Source organism: Leptosomus discolor, chromosome 5 (assembly GCF_034619465.1).
Source record: "Leptosomus discolor isolate bLepDis1 chromosome 5, bLepDis1.hap2, whole genome shotgun sequence".
NCBI lineage: Eukaryota > Metazoa > Chordata > Aves > Leptosomiformes > Leptosomidae > Leptosomus > Leptosomus discolor.
In genome coordinates, this window is record NC_141395.1 from 343,648 (window position 1) to 356,786 (window position 13,139).

At 40.1% G+C, this 13,139-nt stretch overlaps 1 protein-coding gene across 1 annotated transcript in view; it reads right to left on the reverse strand.

Moving 5' to 3' along the window:
- TANC1 (tetratricopeptide repeat, ankyrin repeat and coiled-coil containing 1) overlaps nt 1-13,139 on the reverse strand; it is a 59,131-nt gene that overhangs the window by 26,320 nt on the left and 19,672 nt on the right. The window contains exons 3-7 of the mRNA XM_009959474.2: nt 8,949-9,050; nt 5,806-5,927; nt 4,651-4,840; nt 3,682-3,939; nt 1,629-1,754 (exon numbers count right to left, since the gene is read on the reverse strand). Coding sequence (XP_009957776.2) covers nt 1,629-1,754; nt 3,682-3,939; nt 4,651-4,840; nt 5,806-5,927; nt 8,949-9,050 — 798 coding nt within the window. The remainder of the gene's footprint in view (nt 1-1,628; nt 1,755-3,681; nt 3,940-4,650; nt 4,841-5,805; nt 5,928-8,948; nt 9,051-13,139) is intronic.

Consider the following 13,139-nt stretch of genomic DNA (forward strand, 5'->3'; position numbering starts at 1 on the left):
TACAGACAATAAATTAATATTTCTGTTTAACACCCCCCCCCCCCCCCCATATTTTTAAAGTAATGTAAAAAGAGATTACTATCCTGTTTTCTGTACTTTTGAAGTCACAAGAACAGAAATCACACAGCACAGCTGAAAGCGTAGTCATGTTTGATTACTTAAATCTATACATTTGGCAAACACCTGACAAACACCTGACCTGAATAATTTGGGTTTGGTTGTATAAAACACGTTAAAATGTACAGAAATAATAATAATGTTCACTAATATAATGCTCTAAGGATTCATTAACAAAGTCTGATGTTACACAAATGCTGTTTCAGCCCTAATCTATGACTATGAAAAATCATAAGTGAAAGAGGACAGCATAACATCTACATACGATCTCAAGATCAGTTTTACCAGGAATTTGCTTAAATGTTTCTGCTTTTAATTGCTACTGGTTGTGATGCATGCACCTGACTCCCTGGCCAAACTCACGGCAGTGTGGTTGAGGCTCCAAAGGAGGTCAGGGCCTGAGCCGTAAGCAGGCCAAGAGCCCTCCAGCTCCAGTCCGTTCTCTGGACACCACGAAGGAGCAGAGTGAGCCAGTGAGTGTCAGTGCGCGTGAGCTCGGCACACTGGTCACGCGGCTAACAGAGGGTGGCTTTCGAAGACTCATTCATCAAGGGACAAAGCAAGCTGTGGGTACAAGGAGTCTCATGCATGTCTTTTCTACCACACGTAATTTCCTCGAGGTTGCTCCTCGAGGCAGAGAGACCTCCCACACGCTGCAGATCTTTTGTCAGTGGACGATATCACATGACACCTTGTGTTATGGTGCACTGAGATTTTGTCTTGGTAACTTTTATTTTTGTCTTGGTAGTTTTGAATCATTGTTACATGCTTTGTGCAGTAAGTGACAAAGTGAACCGTGCCAAACTTTCCAAAGTCGTACTTTTACAACATCATATTTCAATAAAACCACTTTTGCTGATACCTCAGACAGTGGTTCTTTAAGTGGTCTAGATCACCCATTTGTGACATTGGTCTTTGAGTCCACAAATAGCAGGTTTATATTAAATGCAAGTGATGTACGTGATTTTTTGCGTTCTCCTCTTAACTAAGTCATCTGCAGGTCCTGTTAATTGACCAGAGATATCAAAGTATATATTAGCCATAAATAAGTCTAATGGTATTAGATCAGTTTTCTTCCTAAAGCAGAATTCTAATGACAGGCTCTTGAAGATTTTAAATCCAGCAGAGTATTTCTTAAGCTGCAGCACACTCTTATCTGAACGTCACGTGATAAAATCTGGCAGTCAAGAAAACACTGAACACTGGTATTACACAACTTCAATCTGGAGATTCGCATGACCTCCACTGCACCACCCAGGCTCACTTAGATAAGCAATATACCCATTTCTTATTAAGAGCCATCCGTTAAGTTTCTAAACCAGAGGATTATGCAGAAAAAAGTGTAAGCGAACACCTTATTTTCAGACATGTTGAGTGATCTGTCAGGAGCACTCCAAAATCACACTTTGTGGCACAGGGGTGTTTACAAAGATTTCAGAACATCCATGTTACAAAACTACTGAAGAAGAGCCTGACTGTGCCAAGACAGATGCAGATGTAAGTATGTATACCTTTGCTTTCCTGCTGCCCTCTTCCGCCAGCAGTGTTGTGCCAAGGTAAGCGAATTGAAGTGCGTAAAGGAGTATTTCTTTGTCCGTCCAAATAACTCAGGTCTTCAAGTTTGGTTGAACTTGTTGCTAGAGTATTAAAGGATTGAAGCTTATTTTTCTCTCAGCATAAGTTACAAAGAACATTATTAATTACAGTTCTTACCTCTACATAGTACTTAAGAGATAAGTTTTTCTAGACAATGGCAGTGGTTGAAGCCATTCACATTATAACACTTACAAAATGCTCTTCAATCAAGTTCACTAAAGATTTAGTTGGATTTTTGCCCTTTCAGATGGCCCTCACGTCTGCCTTAACTTCCTCACGTGGCAAACAGTTCTCATGTTAATACAGTTTCCTTTTTTACTATGAGAATAAGCATTATCGGTGAGGTCAGAAGTGTTAGGAACAGGTTCAGGTAGTAGCTGCTAGTACACTGTCTGTGAGGAAATATTTACATTCTTTTTGTATCAAACGCTACAGAATTCTGGATAACATCTTTTTATTTTCTTCAATTTTTAAACCAAAGTGATAGCTATACAAAAGAAGAACTGAAAATCCAGAGAACATATTTGCCAAGTTTTATCAGGGACATACACTTTTTCACCAGAAATAAACCAAATTAATATTCACATTATAAAAAGCAGTTTTCAAATTGATATCAAATCCAAACTCTTCTGTCTGTTGGAGGGACACCACAGCAGGGCATAAGCAATTCAGATTTCTGGAGTGGACTGACAACAACTTCCTGACACAGGCGACTGCAAAGCCAAAAAGGAAAGATGCCCTGCTGGACCTGATACAAACAAGGAAGAACTTGTCATAGATGTGAAAGTTGAGGTCAGTCTTGTCTGCAGTGACCATGAGATGGTGGAGTTTAGGATCCTAATATGAGGGAGCAGAGCAAAAAGCAGGAGCACACCACCAGATTTCAGAGGCACAGACTTTAACCCCTTAAGAATTCTGCTTAGAAGAATCCCATGGCATATAGTCCTGGAGAGAAGATGGATCCAAAAGAGCTGGTTGACACTCAAGGATAACCTCCTGTAAACTCAAGAAAGGGTCATACTGACAAGTAGGAAATAAAGCAAACATGGCAGGAGGCCTGCATGGATAAGCAAGGAGCTCTTAATTGAACACAAGCCAGAAGGGGCTTTCAGCAACCTGACCTAGTGAAAGATGTCCTTGTCCACAGCAGGGAGGTTGGAACTAGATGATCTTTAAAGGTCCCTTCCAACCCAAACCATTCTGTAATTCTATGATACTATCAGATGACCGGCTTGGTGGATGGATGCTGTCTATCCTGGAATCACCAACTCCCACGCCCTAACCTCAACCAGTGAAGTTTTCTTCACCCTTCATTTACCAAGTTTTTTAACTTTGAATCTTTAAGTAGCTAAACATATATGGCACCCACACTTCTGAACTCTATCAGAACATTTTTCTTGCAGGGTTATATTTCTGCAAGTGAACGGCTCACTACTGTTAGAATCTGACGGGCTCTACATCAGACATGCGTGTTTAGAGATTCGGAAAAGTAATGGGACGGTCATGTGTATCTATTGCAAGTGAAGAGACTCACATTTTCTGAATGAATGGTTCAACTAGAAGGCAGAATTTCACATACCTCTTTAAAAAGTATATATACGTCACTTGTTCAACAGAGATAAAAGTGTGATTTTGGTCTTGGTGTTAGCCAGATTTACAGATCTGACAAATGTGAGCGTACACAAAAGCAACAACCTCAAGGATTAGTTGACACCAGATACAGTCCTAGAACGACTGATGGACTTTTAAAGTGTTCCAAAAGTCCTGATCTAACCAATACCTAATAAGAAGCGTGACAAAAGCCCTCCGTGTGACAATTTTAAATAACTTGGGTAATGCTCACCTATTCAGTTTAGAACTTGGGCTTTTTTCTTTTTGTTCCATAAAAATACTTTCATACTAACAACATGACTTCAATAGAAACGTCCTGTCATTGAGAACACCCTTTACTCTACCTCAGAACTTTACCTGCAACGGAGTTTGGACGAGGCATTATTAAAGAGCCAGAACTTTGAGCATAAGGAAGGGGACCCTCTCCTGTTGGTACTTCTTTTGGCAAATTCTCAGCAGATCCAACAGCTTCCTCTTCTGCAACTGGTGAACAACTATCTGTTCTTCGATCGTGACTAATCCCTTGATGTTTTCCAGCTCTGAGACTCCCATCCTTGCTCCATTCCAAACTCGATCCACTACGATCGTCATTTTCTGATGAACTTGTTATAGTTGCTGAAACAGACAGAAAAAAAACCCTGAAAACAGCACCCATCAGAGGAAAATGGCACACTCCAGTTAGTATGTGTCTTAATTTTCACACCCAAATGGCATTTTGGGCCAGCAGATATTCAATTATTTCTTCACTAGATATTTTGTTATATTTAAGGAATATTATTTATCTAAAATAGCTGAACAACACAGCTCCTCAGATTGGGAAAAACACCTCAGAAAGGAGGCAAGAAAATGTTCTGAAGAATCCAGAGGTATTTTTAGATTCATGTAATTTGTGCTGAGGGGGGGTAAAAAAAAAAACCAACAAAAAACCCAACCGAAACATTTATACCTTTATAAGAAGAATCTACTACTTCACCAAAACATCTCAACTTCTTCTAAAAATTAAAATTCTGTAATATATAATGACATATATAATGGAAAAGGGAAAAGACAGAAGAAAGTAAGAAATGGAGCAGAAGAGAGGAAATTAGTTATTTTAAAGGCAAACACAGCAAAATTAGAACTGCACCAGGAAAACAAGAGAAATGCACACCTAACAGCAACTGTTATAGCCAAAAAGTACAACTTCAATCTTTTCAAGTACAGAGGATCTGAAATGGGATCCATAGACAGCATAAAATTGAACAGTGACATGAAGCAGCTATCCAAACTCGTACTATTCAAAGAAGACTAATTTCTATTAATTTCATTACTAATTAAGATTCTTACCTATAATTCCACTGTCCTTGCTCTCCAGGGTGGAGCTAGGGCTGCTAATGGTTCCACAGGGACTGCCTTTGCTAGCTGCTGGTTTGCCCACACAGCTATTGAGGGTGGAGCAGGGGCTATCAGTGCTGGGTGACGTAGTGCTGCTTGTGAGGGTAGAACACGGACTCACTCCTTGACTGGCTACTGTACACTGCAACATGAAGAAAAATGAACAGTTATTGCACAGGAGGCTGCACACCACTGTGCTGAAAATTAGAAACATCGAGGTGAAGTAGACCGAGAACAAAGCAAAGAGCTCATTTTTTCAAGCAAAGACTTCAAGAAGCAGAAGCTTTATTTTCATGGGGAACCTTAATGACATGTTTCCAGATTACTCTTAAAAAGTGACTTCTGAAGAACAAAGGGAACTTCACAGCTCAGTGGAAGAGTTGCACTGATGCAGATTCCTTCTCTATTAAACATTTTACAGGATACCACTCCCCTCCACCCCTGGTATTTATTCTTTGGGTTAAAAACATGAGAACTGCAGTCTTACTCACATTTCACTATCAATGAAACCCAAACTGATGCACTAAGATTTACAAGGCCTGGGAATAAAAGTGGAGAGAGGAACGGGAAGAACTTGGTAGTCACTGTGCAGTTTTGGTCAGCAGAGGAGTTTCATATGGATAGTAACTGCTTGCTTCTCGCCAATTGCTCCACCCCCAAATGACAGACTATCAAATGGAAGCAAATATCTCAGCAAAAACCAAACACACACGCCCCAAAAGCATGCTCCTATTCTACAAAACCACTGACATTTTCCATTCTCATAAATCATTTAGAATGGTTGGGAAAAAAGTTCCTCCTAAAATAAGGCAGAGAGAACCTAGAAGCTATTCACATTCATAGTAGGTTAGATTTAACTTTGAGGAATGATGAGGAGTCTATTCTTTTTTTTTTTTTTTTTTTTAAGAATGCAAGATGAACTTGCAATTTCAAAACAAACACACACACACTTGTTATAATTAATTTACAATTCTATTACCATATCTTTATCAAAATTTATTGTATTTTGGTAATATCAAGTAACTGCAGCTAGCAAATAGAGGACATAACATTAGTTCTCTCAGAAATTGGATGAACATGAAATATATTAATTTTCCATTATCTTACCATGACTTCATTTTTCTCTTCTATATGAGCAGAAGTTGGGATCCCTTCTCCCAGTAAAAAACCCAATCTCGTCATCAATTCTTGTGCTGCAGGAGAACAGCTTGAGTCTTTATCAGGCTTTGCTTTGGAGTCGGGGAAAAAAATTGGTGAAGATTAGAGTCTCATATTTGGAAACTGTTAGAAGAGGCAGAAAAAGTACAATCAAATGTAAACACCAGTTCTTCCGTCAGTAATGTATCTAACAGAGAAACTAATGCCATGTAAACCTTTCGTCCATTAGATTCTAAATTGTTGGTAGATCTTGGATACTCTGCATATCTGCACAAATCTAGGGGAGAAAAAACCTCCCTGCCAGTCAAACCAGAAACATTTAAGTGAACCAGTTCATCACAGGACTTACGACTGACGTCATTATTCTCCTAACAGCAGCATTAAACTCAACGCTATCAAAGCTCAGTGGCAGACTGGAATTCTGCTCCAGTAATTTTTTTATAAAGTTTTCTGTAGTGTTAAAAAGGTGAAGAGTAGAGGTTAATAATACAGATGTTTGGTAATCTCACAGGTAGCATGACAACTAATACCACACACTTCTGTTGTGCTCGCTGTGCAAAGGATGTGACACTAGCTCTAAACGTCCCAGCTTTTCTGGTTGCATTTTACCAGTACAGTGCTTTAAAATGCCTTTTGGTGTCCACAGATATAATGAGACAACGTTCAAATGAGGCAACCTCCAGCAAAACCAGTCAGTCACAGATCTGCTCAGGGAAAACACCTGTTGCCAATATAATCTCAGAAAACAGCATCTTCTGCCATTTCCTTTCTCTGATGCCAACGGCTTGGCATCACCTACCAACTTGCAATGCTCTTCCCTAGCAGAAACGTTTATACAGTATTTATTTCTTTTGTCCATCGAAAAGGAATAGTATGTAGGCCTGATATTTGTCCATCCTCAGGTATAAACAGTCATGTTAATTAAAGAGCATCATCTAACCACTCTGAAGAAGAGCTCACAGCAGGAATTCCCAGCTACAGAACTGCTGGCTGCAGCAGCTACCACCTGACTCTGCAAAGAGAGGAAGAGCCAGGAGCGCCTGTACTGCAGCTTCCCACCAGCGCCGTCTGGGCACCGCACTGGGCTTCTGGAAGTCCTCCCCACACAGCGGGAACAGCAGGGACATCCAAACAGTTTTGTCAGCTTAAAATGTGGAGACTTCAGGCAACAAAAAGTTCCTAATTGCTAAGGAACGCCTCAGAGGAAGAGTGAAGAAAGGAGAGAGGTGTAAGTGCATACGACTCCCTGGTGAAGCTAAAGAGGACAGACAAACCTCTCAGCTGCATGACCTTCGACACCATCAACAAGCCGGGGCAGGGTGGAGGAAAAAAAAGGCTGAACTGCCCCTTTTGCCTCTTTTACTGTGACCCTTCCTTTATTGCTTCACTAAGCCAAATGAGCACCAGGCCAGTATTTACTCTTGTGAAAAGCACATGGTATCCAACCACGTAAGATGTAGCTGAAATTCTGTGGTATTTGCAATAAATAGCACATTTCTCCCCAAGCTGCAGACTGTAAGAAAATGGTTTTAACTGAGCAGGTATACCAGTAAGCATCACTTCAACAATGTTTCAATTTTATGAGTGACATGAAACCCACGGGTGGCAAACAGGAGCAGTTTACTAGTCAACCACCCTTTATCTCATTCCAGCTCAATGCCTACTGAACGCACATATTCCTTAATTTTGTGGACAGCTTAGAGGTTTTACTCTGGAAGATTGAATTACGTGATTCTCACTTAATCTCAAGAGGAAGATGTCTATGAAATGGCGTCTTTTTTGAAAGCAGATCTTAGAATATTTGACTGAAAAACATCATTTCTCTGTAAAATTGTCATTTTGAGGATTACACTTGATCTTTAAAATTACAATGCTGGAAATTGCAGAGTTTGTGAAATCAACATCTTCATTCTTCTACTGAAGTTACAAAACCCTATCATTATTATATTTAAATTCTAATCTTTGACAAGTCTGAGTAAACGTTAGGCATAGTACCAAATTCAGTTCAGCAACAGAGATACAAGCCAAGAGTCTAAGGTGTCCAACCCAGCAACCACTGTTTAATCTGTAGTTGTAGTTTTGACCTTCTGCAGTCTGCCTGTCTGGCAGTACAACTCTGCGAAGAGGAGGCTCAGCATGAGATGGTAACCTTCAGATCATGGAAATGAGGACTACAAACTCTCCCAGCTGGATGTAAAATTTTAATGCCAGCACTAAGATAGCTGTGGAGATGGAGGCACGGGGCAGGGAAGAAAGACCAGGGTAACTATAACATAGCAAATAGGGCATACAGAAGATGATGGTGAAAACAATTACTATGAGTTCTATTTTCACCAGTAAGTATCAAAAATAAGGGGCTTTTATAAAAAAGAAAATATTGGCTTTCAAAACTGTAGTTTTCCTTTACAATTGAAGCAAAAGGAAAACAAAAAATTGTTCAGCTTGGGACCTCATCAGTTAGATTCAGTGACTTTTATCAGGTCAACTAAACTGAAAAATTAATCTAAAAATACAGAAGGCATATTAAATCCATGTTACAGTGCCTATAGTCATATACCAACATAGGGGCCATTTGCTTTGACCATGACATTCACTGTCAAAGCCACGCTCTGTTATGCACTAGTCAACTTTAACGAACACAAAACTTTCCAAGAATACCAATTAGCTCTAGGGAGGTAGCTTTTCCCAGCTTTGCCAACACAGGAGTCTACTGTTACTGCTGCCTTATTAAGCAAGCTTTTACAAAGTTTCTAAAATGAAGCATTGTACCCAGTGCAGAGCTGCACACCTGGAATCGATTTACACTAAAAACAAGTTCAAAGAAATTCTAGCAGGCCTTTGAGGTATACAGCAATCAACAGCACTTGGACATGACTTTGCCTGCAGTACATGCACAGCTCCAAGCACTGAGAGTTATAAAGATCACGTTAGTATAATGGCAAGCATCTCCTCCTTGCCACTGGAATGTTAAATCTGCAAAACATTCTTAAAAACGAAGAATGAGATTCTCTTACCATGCAGGCTCCTCTGTATCACTCCGTCTGAAACAACAGCTGCTTGACCAAACAGAGTATCACTGAACAGACTCTTACCATTTTGATGGGGTTCTCCTTGCTCTGATCCTTTTCTCAGCGGTAGGACTGCCTCACCTGGCACTCTAGGACTTTCCACATATTTGGGCTTCCTGACTGGACCTGCAATGGGAATAAGCTGAGTGTATCTAATTTTCTCCAGATGGACCGCAAGCTTCGTATGTACAGTGTCTATCCTCCACGATGCAAAAAAAGTAGAGGAATTATTTCTTACATACACAGCTGCTACCATAAAGACTAGTGAGCTGCTGCATGTACTGTCTTGTGAGAAATAACCACTCTCTTTAGGGTTTTTGGAATGCAAAGCCTGCTGGAAAACAAAACCAATCTGCTTGCTGTGGCAAACCTGACAAGGTTTCCTGTATATGTAAAGTGAGTGACTTTTTCATATTCAAACTCACACAACTTTCAATGGCCCTCCTCAGTTCAGAGCTTTTATTTTCCATTATGATAGGAAGATAACAAAATTATCAGCATCTTTGAAGCTAGGAGAAGATTACTACAGGCAGACAGCTTGCAACACCAACATGCTAAATAATTCAAACCCAAGAGGCTTTATATTACAGTGTACTTTCTCCAAATACTGACACATGCCCTGATCACAAGGAAAGGTGAAGACGAGTTCAAAGAAAGCAAAAAACCGTCAACTAATGGTTTCTGGTTTCCTTAAACAGCAGCATTCCCAGTTCAAGTACATACTAAGTTCAATCACACCACCTTCAGTATTACAAAGAACGGTTTATTCACACACACGTGCGCATACTTTTAAAAAATTAAACTGATTCACCGTTTACTCTCACTTTTACCTTCATGCTTTGGTTTCAGGTTGTTTATGATCTATTACTTTGCTAAATACAGTTTAGGAGCCACCACAGGAAATGTTAACTACACAGCTTACCCGACATAAGGGAAACATGCTGCCCTCTAAAGGTTTACCAGAAAAAGTATACTGGTACTATTGCATCAACAAATGCCTGCTTGCACTGCAAACTCAGGGTGAAATTCTGATCTTAATTCAGCAACTGATAGTACTGGCAGGTAGACTGCTACACTGGTGCACAATATGTTATAGAACTGAAACTCCACCATATACTTATCCACATCGTGAAAACAGGTCAACAGAATTTTATATCAATAAAGGCATTTGCAACGCTAAGGATTTTGGAAAAGCATGAACAGGGAAACTTACAAAGTCACACACTGGAAAGCTAAGATATTTAAATGGCATAGGAAATGGAAACATCATCATCAGTGGTACCGAAAACTTATACACAAATTTTTGTCCTAGATTTTCATTAAGACAATCTTCTAACGCATGTAAAAAAGCCACCTGAAACTTTCAAAGTCTTGGTGAGCTTGAGGTGTGGTAGGGATTCCAATGTTTCATCCAGAAGAACGTAAGTATTAACTGGAAGTCCCTAGAAACAGTCCGTTGCTGGGCTTAACAAAATACTGAAACAGAGGTATTTCTATGGATTCCCTCCCGCTTTGGCAATAGACAGTGATTCTCCCTTCTTATTCAAATACCACCTCTTGTTATATTACAGAGCTACAATCTCAGGTTCTCTCTGTCATGTAACGCTGTTGTAAGAGTAGGAAAGGAAGTTTCCTCACTTGAAAATACGTCTGACATGCTGCAGCCAAATGATTTTTAAATAGGTACATCAGGCCACCGTGACAAAGCACAAGAGAAAACCATTCTCCTGGCAGCATTCTACTTTCACATCTTGCATGTTTGCATATTACTCTTCTAAAAATTTATTCATCATAATAATAATAAAATCAGAGTCTCAAAAGCAAGCATGTAGAATTTGGCATACTTCACAAAGAACGTTTCTTGTGATACCCCACAGAATCCTGAACTTGCACTTATGTGGCCACTTTTTTTTTTTTTTTTTTAAAATCGAAGAACCTCAAAGCTGAATCCTATCAAATTCAAATGGGAAAAGCTGAAATGCTGGAACTCAACCCAAATACTGTATTGTATCTACAGTCTTAAGTGTTAGATTACATTACATATCCTGGGAAAGAAGCAAATACAACCACAAAATGTCAGCAATATTAGGAACTCTAAAAAGTGAATGTTTTTCACCTCTGACCAATAAGAGAGGTGTTACACCAAACATGTACCTCTAATGAACACTCCAAAGGTTTATGGAAAAGGCTGTGATGAATGTAGATGTAGTACTAAATATCAGAGAACCAGACCACAAAGAAGTTCATAACTTTAAGCTATTCAAATTCTTTAACCCAGAATTGTTTGAAAAGAATCAGTCACTGGAACAGGCTCCCAGGGAAGGCCATGGCACAAAACCTGTCAGAGTTCGAGCTGCTGGACAACGCTCTTAGTTGTATGGTTCAGTGTTAGGTAGTCCTGCCAGGAGCTGCGAGCTGGACTCGATGATCCTTACGATTCTCTTCCAGCTCGAGATATTCTATGATTCTAAGAAGGCACGGAAGGTACCAGACCCTCATACTGAACAATAAAATGGAGAAAACCGCTTGAATGTAAGCGCTTACTAAGTGAGCCCCATTCGTCCCCACAGTTACGTGTGTGAGTCGCGTGCTGCAAACAACCCCAGGAGGCTGGCTTCCCTCCTCTCTGCCTCCTTATTGCTACAGTACAACTCAGGACTGCATTTTAGAGTTTCAACTTTTCCTCCTTTCTCTGGTCTGCAACCTCCCTCGCTAACAAAGCAAACCCCAGTCAGACAGCACTGGAGAGAGACTAACTAACGCTAACTGTACCACATCACCCTTGATAAGGTAGCTCTTCTTGTCTTTAATTCGGGTCTTCAAATAGCATCCCTCTACTTGGCTCCAAATCCAAGGCCACGCCGAAGTTCTCTCAGACATCCCACATTTGCTTACTAAAAACCCACAGTGTACGTAGGCTATGACACTCGCAGTCATACCAAGCATCCCGTCCTTCCTTGTGGCAGCAGGCTCAGATGCTACAGTAAGGCTCTGAAAACGACACTGATTTCTTGCTTATTTTCGCGAGTACTGCAAGGCTGACGACTGCTTTTAAAGACAAGCTGCTACTCTCCATTTTGGCGTTAGGCTCCCCAGGGTAACATGCTGCCCCCTCACACTGCCACTGATCTGAAGAAGCGTGGCCTGCTCCACCACAGCCAACAAATATCATGTTATGCCCAGCTGCAATCTGGCTCTGCAAGTGCACCAAGGCATTTTGTTACTGGACTTATCTGTTCTTTCGGATTTCCACCTAGAAGTGAAATATCATGATAACCTGATTTCCTAGCTCAGAAATACTGGGCAGGGAATGCAAGTCATACATGAACATATGTTTCTATCTCTACCTAGAGACAATGAGATGATTACACTATTTTAAACTAAAAGATAGCTTAGTTAGCAGCCACCACCAGAGGGTGCTCTTTCAACGCTATTTCATAGCAAAAATAAGGGGCATTGGCTCTGGTGAAAGCAGCTAAAAATACATTCCTTTGAAACAAAATCACATTCTTTAAGGAGACAATAGTCCAAATCTGTCATTTATAAGCAGAAGTATAATTAGATGTACTAAAGTTGAACAACAAAAAGCAACCATTCTAAAAGAACCAGAACAACATGCAGCAGTCATGTAAAATGGATCAGAATGGAAATACCTCCAGGATGCATTTTTAACACTCACCTCACACTTTAAGCTGTGGAGGAGACTCTTCCTTGAATTTTCTTCCTCACAAACTAATGTGGAAGTGACTTACAGTACTTGCAAATCTGACACACAACGTTGCAGTAACTAGGAAAATTCACGTTAAGTTTATTTTCATGCACTAATCTAGAATAGGACGCATAAATTAGCCCATGGATAAAAAAGGACCCATTTAGATGTGACCTGTATCTGCACAATGGAAGCTCTTTTCCAGAAGCATAAGATGGCTGAACAGGGTCTAATAAAAGATTCACCTGGGACAGTATTTTATCGGCAGCAAACAGCAGAGAAGTTAGGGAAAACATACTTCCCTGGTACACTTTTCCTGACTGTGTTAAGTGGCTTATCGTTTCCTGAGTCAGAAGTGGTCACTTTCTATTTAAGAAAAGTTCTAGATGGATTTTCCTTCCAAGAACTTATCCCAGTCTTTCTTTAACAATCTGCACCATCCACAAGTTAACTCAACATTGCATGAAATAGTAATCATACTGTCTCCTCTTCCCACCAATTGTCCT